We start from the raw sequence: 27,227 nt of genomic DNA, 5'->3' as shown, positions 1-27,227 counted from the left end.
GAGCGGTTCTAGGCTCTTCAGTCTGGAACCACGCGACCGCTGCGGTCGCAGGTTCGAATCCTGCCTCGGACATGGATGTGTGTGCTGTCCTTAGGTTAGTTAGGTTTAAGTAGTTCTAAGTTCTAGGGGACTGATGACCTCAGATGTTAAGTCCCATAGTGCTCAGAGCCACCTCCGATAAAAGAGAACAGTCAAGTCTAGTAACACACTCACACAGGCAATCCCACTGCCTCTGGGTCCTGCTTCGGTAACAGACATCCCTGAAGCAAACTGCGTCCCGTATCGCAGCATCGCACGTCTCCGGCCAACCCCCTCTTCATTGTTGTTGCCGTTCGCCACGGCAGCCATAGCGTGCAGTTAAATCCAAAGGTCGCTTCCATTACTGAGCTCTGGCCCTGGTGCATACTCGCTCGCCATCCAAAACTAGACTACTCCTACTGTCGGCTGTTCTGCGAAGGTTCGCTCGGCTGCGCCTGTGTCGCGACGCAGCACTGCCACCGAACTGCTGAACTGTGTAGGCCGCGCAATGGCTCGAGTTTTTAAGTGTGGCGGCTGCGTGATGTCTTGTGACGGCAAAATTTCAGGTCCTTTATTATTTAGGATCATATCTGATATCGAAGTCAGCGGCCAATCGTAACCACACATTCGAAAATATCTTTATGATACTGTACGCCGGCCGTTGTGGCCGAGCGGTTCTAGGCGCTTCAGTCTGGAACCGCGGTACCGCTACGGTCGCAGGTTCGAATCCTGCCTCGGGCATGGATGTGTGTGCTGTCCTTAGCTTAGTTAGGTTTAAGTAGTTCTAAGTTCTATGGGACTGATGATGACCTCAGATGTTAAGTCCCGTAGTGCTCAGGGCTATTTGAACCAGCGCCTCTGTTGCCCCTCGCAGCTTGGCGCGTCATGCGGCCTTAAATTGGCGCTCTACACAACCTGCTTCGGGCGTGCATATGCTGAATCTGATCAACTGACAACTGTGCTCTTTCTCTTGATTTCAAGTGGGAAAAGTAAGGCAACCACAGTTACATATTTCTACCGTCGCTCGAATTACCGGCAAGCAGAAATGACAATTGCCCACTGTTGTGGGCGTTGACTTCTGCAGACTGTCTCGAAATTGTTTATAAATTATTACAGCTCACATTAAAGAGTGAAATCGATCATATAACAAAATTAAAAAGCTTACACCGCTAGACACAACAAAATTTCGAGACACATTTTACACTTCCGTGCAACACAATAAAATGTTACTACCCACTGATTGGCAAAGCGTAGTATACAGGGTGATTTTTTCCACATTGTACAAACTCTAGGGAGTGATCGATGAACAAAAAAGCTCTGATGAGCTTATGTCCGAAAATGCATGGTTTCCATAGTAGAGACCATTTATTCAACCAGACACTGTTACAGAGACTGCAGTCTAATATGCGCCGTACAATGCAGCCACAGTTAGAGTGTGTGTTGAAAATGGTTTCCATGTGCCCCATCTCATGCGTGTAGGCGCAGTAGCATGTTCTGTCTCATACGTTCACATCGGCCAGGCTATATCCGAACAGTGTCAAAGGCAGTATGAATACGCTGCTCCCATCTGGAATGGGCTCTGCATACACGATACTTTTGAGATGGCCCCATATCCAGAAATCGCACAGCTTGAGATTCGGAGAATGAGTATGCCATGCAGCTGGACCCCTAGTTCGATCCGTCGACCAGAGAAGACACGACTGAGATGCTTCCGGATGTTAACGGCGAAGTGGGGTGGAGCACCATCAAATAGCAGCCACGTAACTCTTAGAATCATCAACGGCACTGCTTCTAGGAGAGGAGGCAAAGTCACCCGCAAGAAACGCCGATAGTTCCGGACTATTAGGCGACGTGGAAGGAAGACTGGTCCCAAAATACGGTCCGGCTGCATCGATGCTGATGATTCGCTGTCACCATACCATGGGTATTCTGCATACAATCTCACAGATGACTGTTATGAAAGCTGAACTTACCACTCCGCGTAAATTTGCCCTCATCCCTGAAGAGGATGGATCATACAAATCTCAGAATCTAGGTTGCATGGAGAAGAAACCAGTGACAAAACTGCTCCCGATGCCGATAGTTTGTCGCTAGTAAGACCTGCACATGCTGTAAGCGACAAGGTTAGTAACAACTGTCAAGGAGAATGTTCCACATGATCGTCTGGCGTACCCTGAAATGGCGAGCCAACTGCCTGGTACTGACACTACGGTCACCTTCCACAGTGTTAATCACGTTTTCCTCCGAGTCTGGTGTCCGAACATTTCGGGTACGTCCTCCATGATTTCCTGCTTCCTGAAACGTCCCTGTCTCAGAAAAGCGGCGAAACACTGTTGCAAACATTGTGTGCTGTGGGTGCTGTCGGGGGTATAGGTCTCCTGACACAATCTTGCTGCCTGCCGCTGGTTCCCATTTGCCTTTGCGTAAGAAAACACCATGTCGGCAGGCTCTCGATTCGAATACGGAGCCATTGTGTTCAACTCTGTATCACATCCACTATAAGGTGAGTCAACAAGAGAAGTCAATAGGACACATTACTAATTACTATGGTAGGAGATGGCGCTAGGGCATGACATATGAGGAGGAAATCATGCATACCGTAACTGTGGCAGTTACAGTATTCCATCTCTGTAACAACGAATGATTGAAAAAATGGTCTCTAGCATAGAAACCATGCATTTCCGAATATAAGTTCATTAGATCCTTTTTGTTCCATATCCTCTCATCGATCAATCCCTAGAGTTTGTACACGGTGGAAAAAAATCACCCTGAATCTGTTAATCTTAGTTGTGGAAGATGGTAACCTAACACTGGAACATCTCCAGAACGACATTTTGCTCTGCAGAGGAGTGCGAACTGATTTGAAACTTTCTGGCAGATTAAAACTGTGCGCCACTTCAGGATTCGGATCTAGGACCATTGCATTTTGCGGGAAAGTGCTCTACAGACTCTTGGTTCCAAACTTCACAGCAGTTCTCCGCATCTTGTTGGAGAAATACTTCTGACCTTTCCAATACTGCGACATTTGGCTGGAGAGAATGAAAACTCTGGCATATGTATTAGGTTAAAAGTTGAAGTATGCATGCAAATTACACAAACGCCTGAAAACATGGTAGACAAACTTGATATTGGAAAGGTGCACTGCCTTAACCCAAAGTTAGTCAAAGGATCATAACGTAGGATAGCACAAACAACACTGAGTGAGCAGCGAGAAGCTAGCAATAAGTAATGCAACACATTCTTTTTCACGGCCAATGTCGCTTAAAAAATGTGAAATTTGCTATGGGACATAGTGGAATATTCCTGCTTCAGCCTCAATAGTTTCTTGAAATGTCCATAGGTGGTGGCACCATACGTAGCCTTCAAAATGGCGTCAGTATCAGAGATGTGTTGCACGCAGAGAGCTGTCGTTGAGTTTCTTTTGAGGAAAAACCAGAGCTTCGATGATATTCACAAGCGCTTACAGAAAGTCAGCACAGATCTAGTAAAGAAAAAAGGTGAAGCCCCCTGCTATACCTGCAGGACAGGACAGATCGTTTAATTTGTGGAAAAAGGCCAAAATGAGTGGCTGTCAGTTGCATTTGAACATAGTACTTTATTCATTTGACAAACATTACAAGAGTAAAGAAAACATTAAAAACAGAGAAAGCCAAACATTAATTTTTGAATTTAATTCCCGGCTAAATGCGCCATTCAATCTCACGCCTTAAGCGCAAAAAACTTTAATTTAAAACCGGCTGAAGGCCAATCACTTAAGACTCAAAAACAAGAATTTGAATTTTAAAAGGCAGAAGGCCTTATCCTAAAACATTTCTCTAAATTAGGCTGAAGGCCCAAACAATCTCACTCCTTAAGGGCAAAACAACTTTAATTTAAAATCGGCTAGAAGCCATACATAAACAAACAACAAGGACAAATGAGAATAGGCAGTGCATCAAATGGCGCTCAGAAGTTTCCAAGGGTCAGTCTGGAATTCAAACACTAACGCTCGCTTAGGTGAGACAAGTAATCGGCCCAACAATTCTCAATCCGACAGCAACCCAACCGCCAGACAGTCAACGTACCAAGCGAAATGGCTCTGAGCACTATGGGACATCTGAGGTCATCAGTCCCCTAGAACTTAGAACTACTTAAACCTACCTAACCTAAGGACACCATACACATCCATGCCCGAGGCAGGATTCGAACCTGCGACCGTAGCGGTCGCGTGGTTCCAGACTGAAGCGCCTGGAACCGCTCGGCCACACTGGCCGGCGGATAATTTCGGCTCCACCAGACCAGCACACAACAGGGAGTTCAATGGAACACGCAGAAGATATCGGCGCCCACAACGAATTACACATCCAGCTGTCAAACTACACGCCATGCTGGATAGCCACAACATGACAAGCAAAATACACTGCCTGAATTTACGTCAATGGCCAGGGCAGGTAACCGGAACGTTAACGGCCACAAGGCAGAAGATTCCGTTGGTACACTTCTTTTCAAAAATAATCAAGTTAAGTTAAACTCCGCAGGAGGGCGGCTAGAATTTCTCCAATTTGCAAACACACGTTATTGCTTGCGGGAATGGCCCACAACGAAATTCAAACGACACAAGGTGAACAGCTAGGACTGGCTGATAGATTAAGTAAAGACTCAGTTTTCTTGTCCGGGTTCGGTGAGCCACAGACCTCGTAGCAATGGGAACAGCACCTCACACTCCGACCGTGCGTGGATGCCGCCACCGGCTCCAGGCAAACTACGCGCCACGTAGACTTCCTCGCTGCTCCACGCCAACCGACCAACTGCCCGCACGTGGCACATCCAGAAACTATAAGCGCGAGGCCAAAGATAGTACAAGGGTGCGAATATCGATACACGCTGCTGCTGCTACTCGCGGAGAGAGAGGCTAACAGCATAATCGCGATAACCGTGGGAGACTAATCACAAAATAGCAACCAAGGTTTAATGCAAAGCATAAGACGAGCCAGCCACTGCTCAAAAGGCACTTTGAGTTGTTGGCCGATCCTCTGTCTTCACCGCAACAAAGTCGCGCAAACCTCTCCGATCTCCTTCGTGCCGGCCGGCCACACACAGCTGTTACTCCTGCAACGTTGGAACGTGTGGACATTCTCAATAGAGGTGGTGGACAGATCGTAATCAAACACCTCGCTGCACCACTGTATATCTCTGTTGGTAGTGCTGACACTCATCCGTTGGGGTACTCGAAAGTGTGTTCCCACAGGGTTCCTCGCCGCCTATCAGAAGACCATAAAGAGCTACGAAGGATTATCTGTGCGGAACTTCTTGCGCAATACGGGGCTGATCGTAACAATTTTTTGTCGAACATCGCCACAGACGATGAAACGTGGGTTTATGACTTCGAACTGGAAACAAAATGGTAGTCCATGAAGTGGTGCCACACCAATGGTCCTCTGAAGAAGACGTTTAAAGCCGCACCGTCAGTGTATAAAGTCATGACGGTGGTCTTTTGGGACTCTGAATGGGTTATTCTGTTTGATGTCCTTCCTCATGGTGCAACGATCAAATCGGGAAGTATTGTGCTGTTCTTAGAAAAGTGAAGAAACGACTTCAGCGTGTTCGTCGCCACAAAAATGCAAACGAACGTCTCCTTCTCCATGACAATGCAAGGCCTCATCCAAGTCTGCGCATCCGACAAAAGCTCAGAAATTTCATTGGACTGTTCTTCCTCATTCTCCCTATTGCCTGGATCTTGCACCTTCCGGCTTACATCTTTCTGGCCCAATGAAAGATGCACTCTGCAAGAAGCAGTATGTGAATGATGGTGAGGTTATTGATGCTGCAAGACATTGGCTCCGACGTCGACCGTTACAATGGTATCATGCGGCCATACAGGGCCTCCCAGTAACTTGGCTTAATGCCCTCACATTGAAAGAAGATTACGTTGAAAAGTAGAGTTTTGTAGCCAAAGGAGTGGAGAATAATATGGGGTATTGGAATCCTGAATAAAACCAAGTTGCTTTCAGAAAAAAAATGTGTTTTACTACTTACTCAGCGCCCCTCGTACATTATTACTAACCAAACTATTAGTCATGTCTTGATAGGGGTTCAAAGATTGGCAAATTGTTTAAACGTTCAGAAATTTAAAATTTTGCACTTCACGAACTGAAAAAAGTAGTGTCCTATGACTATAATATCAATGAGTCACAACTGGAATCGATCAGCTCATACAAATACTGGCGTCTAAAATTTTATAGCGATACAAAATAGAAGGAGAACATAGCTTCAGCCACAGGTAAAGCAGGTTGCAGATTTTGGTTCATTAGCAGAATACTAGCGAAATGCACTCAGTCTGCAAAGGAGATTATTGACGTAACGCTCGTGTGAGACGTCCTGGACTACTGGCCAAATATGTGGGACCCACATCAAGGGGGACTAAACGGGAGACATTGAACGGAATACAAAGAAGGGCAGCACAGTTGAGCACAGGCTTTTTCGGGCTAAAGGAGAGTGTCATGAAGATGCCGAAAGAAGTGAACTGGCAAATGGCTGAAGATAAATGTAAACTATCCAGAGAATAACGTGAAATATATTCCTCTAACTTTCGAAACAAACACAAGTTTACTTCAACGATTTTTTATTTCTGGTGCTTTAAAAACTGTAAAACTGTGGATAAATAATCGTAAACAGCGTTTCTAATTTCAATTCAAAGCTGCTAATAGTTAATTATCCAGAGAAAAACTGGACGCGGCAATGCGGGGATCCTGACAACACAGGACACATACACTGAAACGCCAAAGAAACTGGTATAGACATGCGTATTCAAATACAGAGATATGTAAACAGGCAGAATACGGCGCTGCGGTCAGCAACGCCTATATAAAACAAGTGTTTGGCACAGTTGTTAGATCGGTTACTGCTGCTACAATGGCAGGTTATCAAGATTTAAGTGAGTTTGTTCAAATGGCTCTGAGCACTATGGGATTTAATCCATGAGGTCATCTGTCCCCTAGAACTTAGAACTAATTAAACCTAACTAATCTAAGGACACAACACACTTCCATGCCCGAGGAAGGATTCGAATCTGCGACCGTAGCGGTCGCGCGGGTCCAGACTGAAGCACCTAGAACCACTCGGCCACACCGGCCGGCTAAGTGAGTTTGTACGTGATGTCATAGTCGGCGCACAAGCGATGGGACACTGCATCTCCGAGGTAGCGATGAAGTGGGGATTTTCCCGTAAGACCGTTTCACGAGTGTACCGAAAATATCAGGAATCCGGTAAAACATCAAATCTAAGACTTCGCTGCGTCCGGAAAAAGATCCTTCAAGAACGGGACCATCAACGACTTAAGAGAAATGTTCAATTTGACAGAAATGCAACCCTTCCGCAAACTGCTGCAGATTTCAATGTTGGGCCATCATCAAGTGTCAGCGTGCGAACCGTTAACGAAACATCATCGATTTGGGCTTTCGGCCCACACGGAGTGGCCGCGCGGTTTGAGGCGTCATATCACAGACTCGCGGCCCCTCCCGCCGGAGGTTCGAGTCCTCCTTCGGGCATGGGTGGTGCGCTGTTCTTAGTATAAGTTAGTTTAAGTAGTGTATAAGTCTACGGAGCGTTGACCCAAGCAGTTTGGTCCCTTAGGAATTCACATACATTTGAACATTTTGGGCTTTTGGAGCCTAAGGCCCACTCGTGTACCCTTGATGACTGCACGACACAAAACTTTACGACTCGCTTGGGTTCGTCAGCACCGACATTAGACTGTTGATGACTGGAAACATGTTGCTTGGTCGGACGAGTCTCGTTTCAAACTATATCGACCGGATGGATGTGTACAGGTATGGAGACAAACTCATCAATCCATGCGCCCTGCATGTCAGCAAGGAACGTTTAAAGCTGGTGGAGGCTCTGTAATGGTGTGGGGCGTGTGCAGTTGGAGTGATATGGGACCCCTGATACGTCTAGATACGACTCTGATAAGTGACACGTTCGCAAGCATCCTGTCTGATCATCTGCACCATGTCCATTCTGCATTTCAACAGACTTGGGCAATTACAGCAGGACAATGCGACGCCCCACACGACCAGAATTGCTGCAGAGTGGCTCCAGGAACACTCTTCTGAGTTTAAACACTTCCGCTGGCCACCAAACTCCCCAGATATGACCATTACTGAGCATTTCTGGGATGCCTTGCAACGTGCTCTTCAGTAGAGATCTCCACCTCCTCGTACTCTAACAGATTTATAGATAGCCCTGCAGGCATTAGTCGAGTCCATGCCGCGTCGTGTTGCGACACTTCTGCGTGTTCACGAGGGCCGTACATGGTAATAGGCAGGTGTACCAGTTTCTTCGGCTCTTCAGTGAACCATATTCTACGTAATTTGCCTCCGAGCACGTGTGACACATTATATGGACGCTGCACTTTCATGGGCCCCGCACAGTATTGCCCAGCAACATGTGCTATATATACCATATCTGAGAAAATGTTGCATATGATATGGGTCCTGCACTGTCAAGGACCCTGCACTGCACTGCTCGGTAGCAAGTGGTACATAAACCATTTCTTGGCAGACTTGTACGTGGTATGGACACTACACTGTCAGAGGCTCTGCACTTGGCTGCCCACTAGCATGTGCCGTGTACACCATCTCTGAGCATATGTGGCACATGGTATGGTCCCACACTGTCAAGAACCTTGCACTGCTCTGCCCTGTAGCATGAGCAACGTACACTGCTTCTGAGCATATGTGGCATATGGTAAGAGCCCTGCGCTGGCAAGGGCCCTAGTTGCCACTACTCTGTGGCATGTGCCATGTACACCTCCTCGGAGTGTATGTGACACATGATATGTTCTCCACAATGTACAGCCCAATAGGACGTGGTATCCAAACGGCTTCTGACCATTTGCGGCACCACGTGGTGTGGACCCCACACTGTCTGGACCTTGCACTGCACAACAGTTTCCCTGGGGAAAACTTACTTGTCATCAGTTCTGCATTACAAATCACAAAATTGCGTACGATTATGTGCATATGATTGTAGAGTTTATTAAAGCACTGAAAATAACAGGTTACTGTCGTAAGATTGGGCGCATTTACTAACCTTTTAAGGATACATTCTATTTCATTAAATCACAATTTATGCGTTAGAAATTGCTACAGGTATTTTTACCATTATTGTATTGAAGATTATTTTCTATACATTGTTAAGAAAACTGGACTAAAACTCGTTTAGCCAGTCGGATGTTGCAGTGCATCAACCAGGTATACTTGCGGTGATATGACATGTCGAGCAAGGTGCGAAAGTGTCTAAATACGAAGCCACAATTGCGTCGAAATCTGTAGCTAGTAAGTTTTAAACATTAAACAATAATGAGTGGAGAAAATTTAGTAACAGAATACCGTTTGTTCTCCACAAAAAAATAAGTTTTAAACATTAAACAAGAATGAGTGGAGAACATTTTGTAACAGAATACCTTTTGTTCTACACAAAAAATTTCACAACTGACGCTTCCGATTTCCAGCACTGCAGGAGCTATAAGATTTGTTTGTTGATATTCCTCGCAGTTCAGTGCTACAGCTGCAACAAGCTCCAGATTATCCGTGTTAATCCCCGCGTGATACTTCACGGATAACTTGAAAACAAAGATAATACAAAAAGCACTTTTTTCTGACAATTGCCATTTCCTGAACTTACTAAACATGCTACATGCGGAATCTAACAGCCCACGGTATTACTTACGTGTTATCCGCCATAAAGTGACAACTTGTTTATAAAGTTACATTAAAAACATTGTATTTTGTATCACTTGCTTTCATTTACTTTCGGAAAATAATCATGCAATTGTTTATTTGTTTCTCATCCATATTTTACATTTTCTGGAGAGTGAAAACCTACCTATAAACAAATACATTTAGTCCTGCATATTTTAGTAACAGATCAACACATTTCATCGCCTCGATGTGGCGATAACAGGTTCTTCAATCGCCTCGTCTTCGTTCTCTTCTTCTGTCGAATTCACTTCGCTAACTGCAGGATGGTTATAAGTAAACTTACGGTACTTGAGAAAGCCTCGATGAAAAACGTGTGATCGTAGGACAACGAACGCCTATTTGTAAAGACATTTGGAAGAGACAACGTATACACCACAGAAAGAACCAAATTTTAATTTCCACCTAAAATGGTAACATTTGGTAATTGCGAACCATGTTTTCGTTCCAGATTACCAGCGTTGCTCAGTGTGACGACAGCCTGCAATCGCACTAGAGATTTGCATAACTGTTCGCAGCACTTTTCGGTCGGTGGACCAGGGAATGTTCATCTATCGTGACACGGCTTATGCACTGGTTAAGGGTGGATACGCCTGAGGGTGTCAGCAGTGTCAAGGGCATCTTCCTGTTGCCCATCGCGCTGTGAACTGTTGTTTTAGACGGCGAAATTTGTGGAAATTAACGTCCCGCGGAAAGGGGTGTTTACGTCAGAAATGTTTTCCTCTGCCAGCCAGTGGTTTCGATGCTGGGTGTCGCGGTTCTGACGTCCCCGAGCCGCGGGTGACTTCGCAGGGCGCCACGTTTTTGCACCATTACGGAAGAAGCTTTTAGGCACCTTTGAGCCAGTTTTCAAACTTACGCGTTGCAATGGGAAACAATTACAGGGTTCCGAAAAGGTGCTCCTTTAATTTTGTTACGCAGCGTATAACTAATGTGTTCCGTGCTTCGTAACTGGATTGCGTCCGTTGCTTGTACACATTTCTCTCGCCTTTTTATGTTTCCACGATTGAACAAATCACAGTTTACTCCGTCAGACATGTAAATGTTCAGTGCTCCGTCACTGGACTGCGTCAGTACCGTAGCACACGCACTTTTCGTTTCACATTTTCACCTTGTGATTTGGTACATCTACATCTACAGGATACTCAGGAGATGCCTGGCAGAGGCTTCGTCGAACCACAATCACAATAATTCTCTATTATTCCCCTCTCGAATAGCGCGCGGAAAAAAAATCTATATCTTTCTGTGCTAGCTCTGATTTCCCTTATTTTATTAAGATGATCGTTTCTCCGTATGTAGGTCGAGTCAACAAAATATTTTCGTATTCGGAGGAGAAAGCTGGTGACTGAAACTTCGAGAGAAGATTCTGCCACAACGAAGAACGCCTTTTTTTAAATGGCTGTCGTCCTAAATCTTGTATCATGCCCATGGCACTCTCTCCCCTACTTCGCGAAAATACAGTTCAGTAGTCACTTTGTTCCCAGCTTGAAGTCATTACAAAAAGCTAACAGTCATAGGCTAACGATGAGCTTGGATAATAAATAATGCCCTGATTCACTCTGTATAACGGGTTACATCTTGATGTGACTCATATTACAAACAATCATAATCATCAATAAAGGAAGCAGTTTACTAACTAGCTAACGACTGATAAGGTAGTAAAATCAGTACACTTACATAAGTCACATACACAGGGGTTTAACTATTAAGGCTCCAAACGAACGGGTGATATGAACATTGAAACAAGCAAACAATACTAACATAGGACCTTAAGCCTTTGGGTTTCTCAATATGCTGTGTCCACAACGTGCAGTCATACCAAAGTTACAACACTGTCAATGTTTTGGACGGTGTTACTAGTGGTGAAAGGATGCATTGGAAGCACGATGGTCACCGGCGCGCTTTGGTATGGCTGTTGGGGAATGCTAACTTCTAACCTTTCGTGACCAGCGGGACATCCGTGTCTCACAAAATTATTTTCCCGAGTTCACAGGGATATGAAAGTCTGACGCCTGTGTTGCGCTGCGATCTAGCGTTCACTGTATCAACTATTTAGAGCCAACAAGCTCATTGTAAGGGATATGTTGCGCAAGGTTTCGCTTAATTGTTTCATTATTCCATTGTGCGTTTTGCGTTTTGAGGGTTTTATTTCATCATTTTTCCTGTCAGTAATAAACTGAGTTAAGATACAAGTGTCTGTCTTTTTTACCTTGTTTGCTACAAATATACAGCTTTGTGCACATGCTTATTTACAAAATACTTTTATTTTGTGCCTTTTGTTCACATTTGTATCTAAATTTTTACATTTATGCATTTTATTTGTTGCTGTAATCTAGCTTTGTTTCCCTTGATTTGATATGAAACGGAAACTTACTTTTTTCTTTTTACGGATCCTAATCTGTAGTAAATTAAAGAAAAAAAAATTAAGTGGGATGTATCTTATGACGTCCCGCTGGACTCCAGGGGAAATGAATGTAAGAAACCGCTTATTCCACTTTGAGTCCACGGGACATAAAACGTCTGATTTAAAATAATAAAAAACTACAAACAGCAATCGAAATGGCCTCACTCAGTATCCATTTTAAAAGCATGGAACTAATTTTTATAGTAATATCTATAATTGTAATTAACTCCGTCACGAAAGGTTTTAGATGGCCTTTTTGCGGAGGATGCTGGGAGCAGAAGTTTGCGGTAGGTAGCAGTTTGGCTGCTGGGATAAGTTCCACCTCCTCTCAGAGCAGGCAGATTAGAGATTACTGTATAGCTAAAAGCGAATATGTGGTGGGTTAATGCATTACAGAAGTGACACGAAAGTCGATGGCGAGCTCCGTAACCACTCGCAGTTAGCCAATTTTCACAGATAAGAAATAAAGGTTAATGTTTGATTAATGCGAAGATGAGGGAATCCCCGACTGTGTACACTCGGACATGAGACTGTGGTAAGTTCGTGTTATTAAATGACACTCTAAAAGTTTGCAGCTACGTCTCCAAGGCGCATTTAATGTTTCTCCCATTTTTGATGCCGTTTCGTGACGAATATTTTTCTTCCCCTTTAAATACACAGTGATGACTGAGACCCTGAATATGACTCTATCTCGTGTGATTCTCTTTCAGATAAGGTTTTTCATTACTAAACACATTCCAAAAGCATCATATAATTGTTCCAGATTTCTTAGCATTTGAGTGTACGCGACCATTAGTTGCCCATCCTGTGAGAAGAAAAAACTGTATTAATGTACCTGGGTCATTTCATTGTGAATCTTGCCCAACAGATTTCTCTAGCAGGCTAGAATTTAAAATGTAGTTACCAGTGTCACAAGTATAATACATGATTATGCAATAAATTAAAAAATATAAAATAAAACTGAACAAATGGTATTGTAATGGCGCTCAAGTTGAACAGGAAATACTGTAAGAAAAAGTTAATTCTCATCAATAGAAGAAGTGATAGACAGTCCTGTGGTTGGGGATGTGCCGTTTGTATTCATAAAATAGTTGTGATGTTCCTCTCCATTTAATGAACATGTTACTATATCACATTTTTCTATGAATCATTTTTCACAGCCAGTTTTGGTAACTTGATATGGTACCAGTAGTAGCAATTGACCTAAGGGACAGTGAAAATGCTTTTTCTTAACAGGGCTGGACTAAAGGGAATGGAATTTCATGCACTCAAGACGTGGATGAGTGTTCAAGTAGTAGCCCAGCATGTTCCAGGGATCCACCTGTACCATGCATTAATGTGCCTGGGTCATTTCATTGCGGATCTTGCCCAACAGGTTTGTGCTGGATGCTATAATTTAAAATGTAGTTAACAACGTTACAAGTGTTATACACGATTATGCAATAACTAATTACAAGTTTAGTATGAGGTTCTGAAATAGTTACAGAATTGCCTCACACCTGCTTTATATGCTAATTGTTTATGTTAGCTGTTATGTCCCACTTGTCTTTTTTTATGGGAATGCAAGAAAATTGAAAATCTCTCTCTTAATTGGCTATTGCAAAAACTAGCTATATCATTTTCTGATAGATCTTGGATGTGTACATTCATTACAAGTTGTTATGCAAAAGCCGGGAGTCATTTGTGTTGAAATTATTATAAACATTTATGTAGTTCTTATATCCCTATAAACAAAACTGAGGAAAAGCAACCATTTATCTGTACCTCATTGACGTGTGGTGTACAGGCACATTTAACGACATAGAATAGGATTAGCTTGTGAATAAACTCTCATTATCTCCCTAGTTTAAAAATTCTCTCTCTCTCTCTCTCTCTCTCTCTCACACACACACACACACACACACTCGCACACATACACACACACATGTTAGAGGCTGGTCTTGATCTTAAACTGCAAAAATTGGTCCAACTTATACTGACAATGTATCACCTCTCAAAGGAACAACCAGCAATAGTTGTGAAGTACAGACAGTAGACCTGATTGTGAGCATAAAATGAGTAACATGTATTTTGATATATAGAAACTTATTGTTGCCTCAAGCAATGTGTCAAACTTTAATTCTACGGTTAAAAGGCAAATCTGTGACCGATTTAAGCATTTCAGGAGGAAAGCTAGTAATTAATAATTAGTGAAATAGTATTTTCTTATGTTCGTTATGTACTCCGGCTCATTTGTCACCACTGATGTACTCAAGGCAGAAACATTCCACGCAGGAAAAATATATCTAAAAACAAAGATGATGTGACTTACCATACGAAAGCGCTGGCAGGTCGATAGACACACAAACAAACACAATCATACACACAAAATTCTAGCTTTCGCAACCAACGGTTGCTTCATCAGGAAAGAGGGAAGGAGAGGGAAAGACGAAAGGATGTGGGTTTTAAGGGAGAGGGTAAGGAGTCATTCCAATCCTGGGAGCGGGAAGACTTACCTTAGGGGGAAAAAAGGACAGGTATACACTTGCACACACACACATATCCATCCGCAAATATACAGACACAAGCAGACATTTGTAAAGGCAAAGAGTTTGGGCAGAGATGTCAGTCGAGGCAGAAGTACGGAGGCAAAGATGTTGTTGATTGACAGGTGAGGTATGAGCGGCGCAACTTGAAATTAGCGGAGGTTGAGGCCTGGTGGGTAACGGGAAGAGAGAATATACTGAAGGGCAAGTTCCCATCTCCGGAGTTCTGACAGGTTGGTGTTAGTGGGACATATCCAGATAACCCGGACAGTGTAATACTGTGCCGTGCACCAAAGCATGTTTAGCCACAGGGTGATCCTCATTACCAACAAACACTGTCTGCCTGTGTCCATTCATGCGAATGGACTGTTTGTTGCTGGTCGTTCCCACATAGAAAGCTTCACAGTGTAGGCAGGTCAGTTGGTAAATCACGTGTGTGCTTTCACACATGGCTCTGCCTTTGATCGTGTACACCTTCCGGGTTACAGGACTGGAGTAGGTGGTGGTGGGAGGGTTCATGGGACAGGTTTTACACCGGGGGCGGTTACAAGGGTAGGAGCCAGACGGTAGGGAAGGTGGTTTGGGGATTTCATAGGGATGAACCAAAAGGTTATGAAGGTTAGGTGGACGGCGGAAAGACACTCTTGGTGGAGTGGGGAGGATTTCATGAAGGATGGATCTCATTTCAGAGCAGGATTTGAGGAAGTCGTATCCCTGCTGGAGAGCCACATTCAGAGTCTGATCCATTCCCGGAAAGTATCCTGTCACAAGTGGGGCACTTTTGGGGTTCTTCTGTGGGAGGTTCTGGGTTTGAGGGGATGAGGAAGTGGCTCTGGTAATTTGGAACAGAAGGCAAATGTCTGCTTGTGTCTGTATATGTGCGGATGGATATGTGTGTGTGTGCGAGTGTATACCTGTCCTTTTTTCCCCTATCTTTCCGCTCCCGGGATTGGAATGTCTCCTTACCCTCTCCCTTAAAACCCACATCCTTTCGTCTTTCCCTCTCCGTCCCTCTTTCGTGATGAAGCAACCATGGGTTGTGAAAGCTTGAATTTTGTGTGTGTGTTTATTTGTGTGTCTATCAACACTATCAACATACCAACAGTTTCGTTTGGTAAGTTACATCATCCTTGTATACATATATTTGGAGCTGTTATAGTTTTCAGTATGACTTTATAAATCAGTAATTTTATATTAATTGTTGGTTTTATGAAGTTATCTTGCAATGTTCATTTTAGGCTACACTGGAAATGGGTTTTATTGTCTGGACGTTAATGAATGTGAGCAAAATAATGGAGGATGCAGTCTCCAACCCTATGTGCAATGTATCAACACAAAGGTAAGAGCTTCTTGATTTAATAAAATTACTTTTCTCATATTGCAAACAAGATATTTTAAGATTGTGAAAGTATTTATTGCTAGCCCAGTAACTTTAAACAGGAAACTACAAATTAAAACTAAAGACTTCTGAGAAGAATGAGCTCATGCACCATTTTCTGTAGTTCTCTATCTGAAGCAACACTTGTGTAATGTGAAAGAAGCCAGTAACATCAATAGCAGAGAGAACAATGATACAAACTACATTTATATGCTGTACTGAAAACTGCCATCAATTCAAATACACGAGTCTAACTAAAAAAGGAAAGGCAATTTGGCCATTTTTACAAATGAAACTTGTTACTGACAAAACAGCTTTGTAAGTAACATCATTTGTCTGCATAATCTCCCTCAAGCCATTTGCACTTTACCCATCTCTTAATAAGCTTCCTAGTTCAGTGCTGGAAGAAACATTGCAGCATTGTGCTCATGCACTGCTGCATCGACCTTGCAGCCTTGCCATTTGACAAAAACTTAGTTTCAGCAGGTGATCTTTCATCAGATCGCAAAGACAAAAATTACTTGGAGGTAAGTCAGAACCATACAATGGATGCCCCAGGAGCTCAAAAGCAAGATTTTGGATACATTGGATTGTTTTCTCAGCAGTATGAGGGTGGTCGTATTCCTGAAGTAAAAGCACACCTTCTGTAAACTTCTCTTATCCTTCATATCTCAAAACACTTCCTGCAGGAGCTTGGTTCTTGAATGTCTTTTGCCGCAGGGAAAGATGGATGTTTTCACATGCTCTGCAGCTTACTCTGTGGTTTGTAGTGATGGACCCATGTCTCAGCAATGGTTACTATGTGACTGAATCTGTTTGTTTGACAGTTGACATAGTACCCAATAAACACAAAATTTTAATAAATAAAAGGTTCATGTGTTTTACTCTCAACTAATGCACAATTATGGCATGATAATTGTTATGAATCATTCACTCAGCTCTATCAATGTTCCTGTCCATTTTCAAAGTGGATGACCTATCTGAACACTCTTTGTTGCAGACAGGTACACTTCCACATAAAAAGTGCTCTATGTACTTATAAATTTTTTGTTTGCACTGACAGCCATCACAATACTACAGTTGCATTCCGCAAATAATTTCAGCATCTTTAATGCCTTCAGAGTACAGGACACTAAATCCTCCCTCTCATTGCTTCCTTGGTGCGTAGGGACATTGGGGCTCTTACAGTAAAATGGTCTGAAATCAGTAAGAATTGAGCTATTTACTGAACGAGTACAGCTAAAGCATGATAGTGAAATGTAGAAATGTCATTGTTGAGTCAGTGTTGTCAACCTATGGTCCAGGGAACAGATTATCTTTATTCAGCTTGCCCTTCCATTTAAGTTAGATTGGTTACAGGTAGGACCTACATGGTTGAAAATTAGTATCTAACCATTATAAATTTTCCCAAAACTTTGGGAACATTCAAGCAAGAAAATGTAGAACAGAAATAGATACTCATATTAAATTTCCAGGGATATCCAAATTGACTGAAGCAGTATCTATCATATGCCTGTGATTCATTTATTCACACATCATGCTCTGTAACCCCCATCAGGAGAACCATCAGGGAGGTGGAAGAAATCAAGTTGTATGTTAAATGACAGATGCAGCCACTAAAGATTCTTTCTGTAAAGTATACTAACAGCAAATTGCGATGATTGCTGATGTACTCACACTGGTAATCGTGTGAATTACTTGTAGATTACTACATATATGAAAGTTGGGAGAAAAGCCACTCCATTTGATCTTATGTTACTCAACTGCTGTTTTATGTTGTACATCAAACAAAAATCTTATATAACTTTACACAGCCCACTATATGTTGTCTGTATTCTGGCCAAGTCAAGATCTTTAACATGAATGTTATGCAGAAATTACATTGCTGTGGTCAAATATTCAAATGATAAGTTATGGGAGAAGCATTGTTTTACTTCATTTCAATTTTCCACCTGTCGTGTCCTGTTGTATTTATTTATTTAATTTGGTGAATATTGCGATAATGTAAAATATTTCCACGCAGTATGGAATCTGCTCCATACATGAGGTAGTTGTGTGGTAGTGGCCTGCTTTGAAGCATATGGAATCATCTTAGCCAAAAACCTAATACAAATGTGTAGAAATAACTGGGAAGCAATTTTTATGTGGGTATTTAAATACTGATATGATCTCAAAAGGTTCAGGTCAAAGGCACTAGTTGCAGATTTCCAGTTATAGTTTGATCCCGCAGTAACACGCCCAACGAGAGTAGGATTTAGTGCAAAACACAACTGTATCTCATGATGTAGATGTAAGCCCCATAATATATGATTTATATGATTATGATGATTAAATGTCAGCAATGAAGCATCCTCATCAGTCAGATTTAAGCAATAAGAGAAACATTCTGTCATAAGTACCAACTCAAGTTACACTATTCAGAGGGAATTTGCAAATGAACAGTGGAAAGAAGTTTACCAAGGACCAAAGCAGATGAGAAATTTAGTTCTTTTCTAAGAATGTTCTTGTTTTTCTTTACCATGACTCAGACACATGGGAAAAAGGATGGCCACTAGCTGGGATCAAAATATGTTGTACCAGGAAAAGGGAGCTTTATTAAATGCAGAGAGCTGCTCTAATGAAGAATTAAAGGGGACAAAAACAGTACAGTATTTCAAAATTCTTTATTGTTTGGAGAATTGTTCACCATGAAATGAATAAACACACTAAAGCAAATGATATTCAACTCCCTGATATATGTTTTCCGTTGTTTCCCTAAATTACTTCATGGAAATGCTGGGAGGTTACTACTACAAGGCAGTGGCCATCTACCTATCCCATCCCTGTCAATACCACAAACATACCCAATATCCTTGTAAAACTACTACTACTTTAGCAAGGGACATATGATATTAAATTAAATTAGTGGCTAATCAGTTCAAGAAATTATTTGTAACTATAGCTGATAACACAGAAACAAAACATGGACTATCAAAAGGAGATGCATTAGACTTATTCAGACAAGCATTGCAAATACAACTACCAGGCATCAGTTTTGTAAATCATCTATAAGATGATCTCAAAAATCATTAAGTCACTGGAACTTCAACCAAAGTACTAATATATAATGTTTACTTGGTAATCGTCATAACTATTTGATAAATCAGGGTGTGTTTACTAAACCTGAATTATACAGTAGTGGTACCCATTTCTAAAAGTGGAGCAAAGCAAGTAACCTCCAATTATAGATCCATCACCTTCCTTCCCATGTTGTCAATTTTTTTAGAGAAGGTAGCTTACAACAGCCTATTGAACCACCTCTCTGGGAATAACATTTTAACAGCACTTCAGTTTGGCTTCTGTAAATGCTTCTTTACTGAGAAAACAATATATGATATGAACAGTCAGTATTGGTAGAAGAAAGATTACATTGTTAACATTTTCTGTGATGTTGACAAGGCCTGTGATTGTTTACATAATAAAATATACTGTGGAAACTACAGTTGTATGTTTCCCTTTTAAATATAAAGTCATTTCAGAACCATGGAAAACTCAGGGTAACATTAACATATTATGCAACAAAAATAAGATGAAATTTGAGTGGACAGACACTCAAAATGGTTCTTGCAAGATTCGATTCTCAGCTCACTTGTCTTCTTGGCCTGTGTAAATGATTTACCTCTGACATTGGAGGACTATTCTAAACCTGAGATGTTTGCTGTTGACACAAGTATACTGAAAAGGGCATAGACAAATCCATATCCAACACATCTAGGAAAATAATTTAACAGGATTAAAAGTGATTAACACCCACCACCTTAATTTGTAATCTTACAAAAAATATTATGTTATTCGAAACAAATAAAAATGACTTACAGATGCCAGAAGTAGAGATATATCATCATACATTGGCTGGTGCTTCATATATGAAATTCCTGGGCACCCAGATGGATAGTAAAGTGAGGCACCCAGGTGGATAGTAAAGTGAGGCAGCACTAGCACATAGATAAGTTAGCTTAACCAAAAAATCAATTCTGCCAGCTTTGAACCTGGTGGAGGTAGCCAGCAGTAGTTGCTTCTGTGCCTGTGAATGCACCTACATCTACACAACTACATCTAAATCCATACCGAGCAAACCACTGTTATGTGCATGGCAGAGAGTATGCCCCAGGGTATCAGTTACTAGAATTTTTTTCTGTTCCATTCAGTGTGGGAATAATGATTGTTTAAATGCCTCAGTTCATGCTGCAGTTAATCTGATCTTGTTTTCATGATCACTATGGGAGCAGCATCTAGGGGGATTACAGTATCTTCCTAGAGCCATAATTGAAAACCAGTTCTTGAAACTTTTTTAGTAGGCTTTGTTGGGATAGCTTATGTCTGTCTTCAAGAGCCTGCCAGGTTATTTCTTCAGCATCACTGTGACACTGTCCAGCATGCCAAACAAATCTGTGACCATTTGTGGTGCCCTTCTATATATACGTTCAGTATCCTCTGTTAGTCATATTTGGTACAGGTCACCCACACTAGGATGGGCCACACAAGTGATTTGTAAGCAATTGCCTTTGTAGACTCGTTGCATTTCCCTAGTATTCTACCATTAAACTGAAGTCTTACTATGTGCTTTACCCATGACCGAGCTTATGTGATCATTATGTTTCATGTTCCTTCAAAGTGTTAACACTCTGGTATTTGTGTGAGTTGACTGATTCCAAATGTGCTTCGTTGATATTATAGTCATAGGATACTATTTTTTTTTTTTTTTTAATTTACTGGAGGGCAAAGTTTCACATTTTGTAATATTTAAAGCAAGTTGCCAATCTTTGCACTACTTTGAAACCTTATCAAGATCTGACTGAATATTTATGCAGCTTCTTTCAAACATTTCTTCATTATACATAACTACACCCTCTGCAAAAAGTCTGAGGTTTATGTTAATATTGTCCGCAAGATCATTAACATACAACATGATCAGCAAGGGACCTAACACACTTCCCTGGGTCACACTCAAAGTTATTTCTACACCCATCAGTGACTCTCTATCCAAGATAACTCGCTGCGTCTTTTTTACCAAAATGTCCTCTACCCAGTCACAAATTTCACTTGATATTCCATACAATTGAACTTTTGATAATAAGCGTAGGTGTGGTACTGAGTGAAATGCTTTTAGGAAATCAAGAAATACTGCATCTGTATGACTGCCTCGACCCATGTCTTTGATGTCATGTGATAGAATCATGAGTTTGATTTAATGAGATCAACGTGTTTGGAATCTGTGGAGGTTGACAATGAGAAGGTCATCTTGTTCAAGATATCTCATTGTATTTGAGCTCAGAATATATTCTAAGATTGAACAAGAAATGAATGTCTAGGATATTGAATGATAGTTTTGTGCATCACTTCTGCTACCCTTTTTGTAGACAGGTATCACTGCTGGCCACAGTTTTTGTTCGAGGGATATACAATAAATTATAGTTAATAGAGGGGCTGACTGAGCTGCATACTCTGTATAGAATCTTATAGGGATTTCATCAGTACATAAGACTTTGTTCAGTTTTAACCATTTCAGCTGTTTCTCAATGCCAATGACATTAATACTTATTTCACTCATCTTTTCAGTGGTACTTTACTCATCTTTTCAGGGTACAAGAATTAAAATAGTATTGGGATTTCCCTTGGAAAGGAACATTTGAAACTAAGTTAAGCATTTCTTCTTTTGCTTTGCTACTATCTGTCTCATCCGTGAGTGACAGGACACTAACTTTGATATCAATGATAGCCTTTATGTATGACCAGAGTTGCTTTGGGTTTTCTGAAAGATCTTTTCAACAATATTTTGTTATAGTTGTCGTTGAAGGCTTCACACATACCGGTAGCTCCCTTGACAACCAAACACATTTCATCCAGCATTTCTCTGTCTACAGCCCTATGCCTTTTCTTCACCTATTACGCAGTAGTCTCTCCTCCTTTAGAAGTTTGTATGCAGTAACTGTAACAACTGATAGTCTCTCTAATCGTGGACTGTCCTACTGCGTACATATCTATCCAGTGCATGGTCCTTTAACTTTGAGCCTTAGTTTGCTGCATGCTCTTGTTCTCAGCAAAAGTCTCAGGTTCCTCATTTAGATATGACGTTATTAATTCTTCTTCTAGATTTCTGAACATATACGAGAATGGCTTGAAAAGTTCTCGGAATCACCAAGAGAGATCAACACTAGTGCAATGAGTTGTTCACGTGATATTCCTTGGACTGTTGACTGTAAACATGTGCCACGTCAGTGCTCTTGGAAGAGAGCTGTGGCAGTGATGTGGCTCTATTGTTGTTTCCGCATAGTGATTTGCGAAGATGGAAAAAAACAAGATTCAAGCAGTGATTAAATACTTCGTAAAGAAAGGTATGAAAGCAGAGGACATTCATGTCAATTTTCCAGAATACCCTGGGGGACTCTGCTCCTTCATATTCAACTGTTGCCAAGTGGAAAAATGAATTTAAATTTGGTCGGGAGAGCTTATATGGTGATCTGTGTTATGGATGGCCAAGATGTGATACTACTCCAGAAATCATTGCAAAAGTGCACAAAATGCTCATGGAGGATCGTTGAAAGTGTGTGAAATTGCTCAAGCTTGCCAGATATCATCTGAAAGGGTATATCACATTTTAACTGAAGAATTAGAAATGAAAAAAATATCTGAAAGGTGGGTGACGCAGCACTTGACGCGCGCCCGCACACAGGTGCCGTCGCCATGGCAAAATTACAGAAACTAAGGTATGAATTGTTGCTACACCCACCTTATTCATCTGATATGGCTCCGTCAGACTTCCATCTCTTCCCAAAACTGAAAATTTTTCTTGGTGGACAAAGATTCACTTCAAATGAGGAATTGATAGCCGGAGTTGACAACTAGTTTGCAGGCCTGGAGGAAACTCATTTTTGAGATGGGATCAAGGCACTGGAACATCATTGGACCAAGTGCATTAATCTACAAGGAGACTTCATTGAAAAATTTAAAAAAATCAGTGATGTAAGTAATTTTATTCTATTGCATTCCAAGGACTATTCAGACCACCCTCATATATCTTTCTGTTTGTTTTAATTGCCCATTGTACTATGGTATTCAGTGCTGCTACACTGCCTCATGATTGGTGATGTCAGTTTTGTTGCAAACATCCTTAAAGAGGTCAGGTCTGTTTCTTATCATTAGATCTAATAAACTTCCATCATGAGGGTGGTTCTGAATTATCAGTTCTTGGTAGTTTTCAGAGAAGGCATTTACTAATATTTAACAGGATGTCTTGTGAAGCCCCCACTAACAAAAGTGTAATCGTCCCAATTGTAATGAAACTGTAGCCATCCCAACTGTTTACTGAATGATAAGAGTCTCCTCCAATTATAATAGTACAATTAGGGTACTTACATACAAGCAGATTGAGATTTTCTCTAAAGTTTTTGGTTACATTAAGAGGTGGATCAATAGTAGTATCCAGTTACACAAGGGGTATTCAATATGTAATGCAACACACTTTTCTCTGAAAGCAGGTTGGTTTTATTCATGATTCCAGTACACGATATTATTCCCCAGTGTTTTGGCTAAAAATCTCTATTTTTCAACATAATCTCCGTTCAATGTGATGACCTTACACCACATTAGCAGGAGGGCTTATATGCTCGCATGCTACCACTACACTGGTCTGCATCGGAGCCAACATCTTGCTGCATCAATAACCTACCTATCATCCACGTATTGCTTCCCACAGAATGTATTCTTCTTTGGGCCAAATGGACGGAACTTGGAAGGTGAGAGATTTTGGCTGTAGGATGTATGAGGAAGAACAATCGACAATGAAGTTTTGTGAGTTCCTCTCGAGTGCACAGACTTGTAAGAGGCCTCGCATTTTCATGGAGAAGGAGTTCATTTGCATTTTCGTGGCAATGAACACACTGAAGTCATTTCTTCAATTTCCTACGGGTAGCACAATAGACTTCAGAGTTGATCATTGCACCATGAGGGAGGACATCAAACAGGATAACCTATTCATGATCCCAGAAGACCATTGCCATGACTTTAGTGGCTGAGGATGTGGCTTTGAACATTTTCTTCAGAGGAGAGGTGGCATGTGCCATTTTGTTTCTGATTTGGTAAACCCATGTTTCATCGCCTGTGACAGTGCTCAACTAAAAATTGTCATGTTCAGTCTCATAAGGCAGTGTTGAGCCAGAGGGACACACATCTTTGAATAGCCCAACTGGTGGATGAGTATATCAGCACTACCAACAAGACATCCAGTTGTGCAATGACATGTTTGATTGTAATCCATCAATTACCTCAGATGAGAGTGTCTGCATGTTCCAACATTGCAAGAGTCATAGTGTGTGTGGTTGACAGTCATGTGAGGACTCATACAGGTTTGTGTGACATTACTGTGATGATGACACACGGCTCGCCCAACGACTCACCATGGTTTTGTTTGTTGCCATGTCTCTGTAGACGTTCTGAAAGTGACTATGAATATCTGCGGTGTTCTGGTTTTCCACCAAAAAAAAAAAAAAAAAAAAAAAAAACTCTGTGACAGCTCTCTGCTTGGAACACACCTTTGTCAAAGACGCCATTTTGAAGGCTATGTATGGTGCCACGACATATTGGAATTTCATGAAACTATAGAGGCTGAAGTGGGAATCTTCCACAATGTCCCACAACAATTTGTTTTTTTCTTTTTTTAACAAAAATGGGCTGAGAAAAAAAAGTGTTGCATTGCTCATCGAATCCCCCTTGTAATTTTGTGCCCACTTTGATAACGAGTCTTGTCTTAGTGGTCCCATATGCAACTTCAATTTCCATATCAGATGGTTTTAAAATTTCTTTTCAACTGTGGGAAATACATTACCTCTTTTTCCCATTACTCTTCCCCTCAGTATACTCTTAAATTGTGCATTTTCAACTTTTGCGGTATAATGAATAGTTCATTAAATTTCGGGGCAAATAGCAAAAAGCAAATAAAATTTCTTCCATTGATATTTTGGTTGCGTATCATCCGGCCACCCTCAGAGTGAGTCACAAGACTGACGACAAGGTGCCAAGCGTCACCTTATACGCCCCACCATGGTGGTAACGGTGGTACAACTCATGCTGGTTGGCAGCAAAGAGATACGCTTACACACGCGCTGCCTATGGCGGAGGTGTACAAACATTCTATTTGTTTATCAGTGTATGTTCGGCGGCAGTGACACCTTGATGACTTCTCTGCAGTTAATTACCCCACAAGCTGGATACGATGCTTTGTCCACATTAAAACCATTATCTGTATTAAATTATTAGCTAATCTAAAAACACACTTGATCTGAAGGAATTACTATCTTCTTCCCCATCACATACCTGCACTCTAGGTTGTAAATTGAATGCTCTACAAATTGCAGAGAAAATCCATTCACTTTAAAAATGCTCTTCAGGCGTATGAGCTCTTATTGCAAATTATCTTTATCAGATATAAAGTGCACCCTATGCACTAAGGTCTTAGGACAACTATGGTCTGTGAAGGGTGATGGCAGCTACTGGCTTATGTGTCCGTGTTGGTTTATGATACACGGCATGTCCTAATGTGCCATCAACTTCACAGCGAATGACAACATCCAAAAAGGGGAGGCAGCCGTCTTTTTCTATTTTCATAGTACATTTGGTACTAGCATGGATAGAATTCGAATACTCAAGAAATCAATATAATTCATTCATCCCATGTGGCCACACTGCAAATATGCCATCCATGTACCTCCAGAATACCATTGGTTTAAAACTTGGTGAGTCCTGTGCCTTGTCCATGGACTTTTCCATGAATAAATTAGCTATTAGAGGAGAGAAGGGGCTTCCCATAACAACTCCATGAACCTGCTCATAAAATATACCATTAAACTGAAAATAAGATGACAAAAGCATATGTTCAAATAAGGCTGTGATGTTCTTAACAGAATGTTGGCCAATAAGAGATGAGGAGTCCTTTAAAGATACCTTAGTATATAATGATACCACATCAAAACTAGCGAGCACATCCATACTATTTACCCTGACATTGCTAAGTCTCTGAATAAAATACATAGAATTACAAATGTAGTGACCACATTTTCCTACCAACGGTGTTAATAAGGAAGCTAAATATTTGGCAGAAATGTACGTTGGTGAACCATTAGTGCTCGTTATAGGCCCCATAGACAAATCCTCTAGACACTCATCCTTATCCATCTTGTGAACTTTAGGAAGCCCATAAAATCTCAATGGTAATGCACCTCGCACTTTTAAACTTCTTATGACATCCTTTGGTAGTGATGAAGCATTCAGAAAGGCTGCCGTTCTTATTGCCACTTTGTTGGTAGGATCTTTGTTTATCTTCCGGTAAGCACCAGAACTAAGTAGACCACATATCTTTTCATTGTAGACTTCCTGATGCAAAAGGAGGGTAGTATTACCTTTATCAGCACGCAGGGACGACTGTGTTAGTATCCTCACCCAACTTTCATATCACAAATCTCTCTCCCTTAGAAACTTTACATCTTTGTGGACAATATTTGTAATTGCTCGGCATTTTTCACGTCAGATTTCTTCAACTGAATCCTCTGATAGGGATCAGACAGCTTCCTTAATGGCACTGATGAAAGATGATATCAGCAAAGTCTTTGGAGTAGAGGCAAAATTTACCACTTAGGCAGATAACATGGCTTCAGCCAGATCCTTACCCATCACAATTATGAGAATATGTGAATAACAGAGTCCACCTGAAGAGGCTGGTCTAATCGGTTGTACTTGGCAATCTGTCTTTTTGTAGGCACTTTACAAACCCAGTCAGTCTTAGCCAATGTCGTGCCGTCAGTCTATTCCCATGAGTCAGGAGACAAAACAGCTGCTATCTTCAAATGTAGATGATACAGGTGTTCAGAAACAATATCCAACTTCCGACGAGTAAAACGAATTCTTTTTCTGACAATAGCTGTACCAGCCCTATGTAATATTCTATTTACTGCATTATTCTTGACAAAGTGAACCAACCTTGCAAATTTTGTAACAGCTTCGTGGTACTGACAGTTCAGTAAAAAACTCAAGGAGCTCAATAGTCTTGCTCTCCAGTGTCATAATTTGTCCAAACTATGGACTCATGAAACCATCTCCTCCCCGAAGAGGTACTTGTTTTGTGCATTTTC

The 27,227-nt window shown here is 41.5% G+C and overlaps 1 protein-coding gene across 1 annotated transcript in view; it reads left to right on the top strand.

Annotated features, from left to right (window-relative positions):
- LOC124711576 overlaps window positions 1-27,227 on the top strand; it is a 61,012-nt gene that overhangs the window by 20,453 nt on the left and 13,332 nt on the right. Inside the window, exons 4-5 of the mRNA XM_047241723.1 lie at window positions 13,399-13,537; window positions 15,926-16,026. Coding sequence (XP_047097679.1) covers window positions 13,399-13,537; window positions 15,926-16,026 — 240 coding nt within the window. The remainder of the gene's footprint in view (window positions 1-13,398; window positions 13,538-15,925; window positions 16,027-27,227) is intronic.

The sequence above is a fragment of the Schistocerca piceifrons genome, chromosome 8 (assembly GCF_021461385.2).
Source record: "Schistocerca piceifrons isolate TAMUIC-IGC-003096 chromosome 8, iqSchPice1.1, whole genome shotgun sequence".
Lineage (NCBI taxonomy): Eukaryota > Metazoa > Arthropoda > Insecta > Orthoptera > Acrididae > Schistocerca > Schistocerca piceifrons.
Note: the sequence above shows the minus strand (reverse complement) of the source record. Positions and strands in the feature narration are given on the sequence as shown.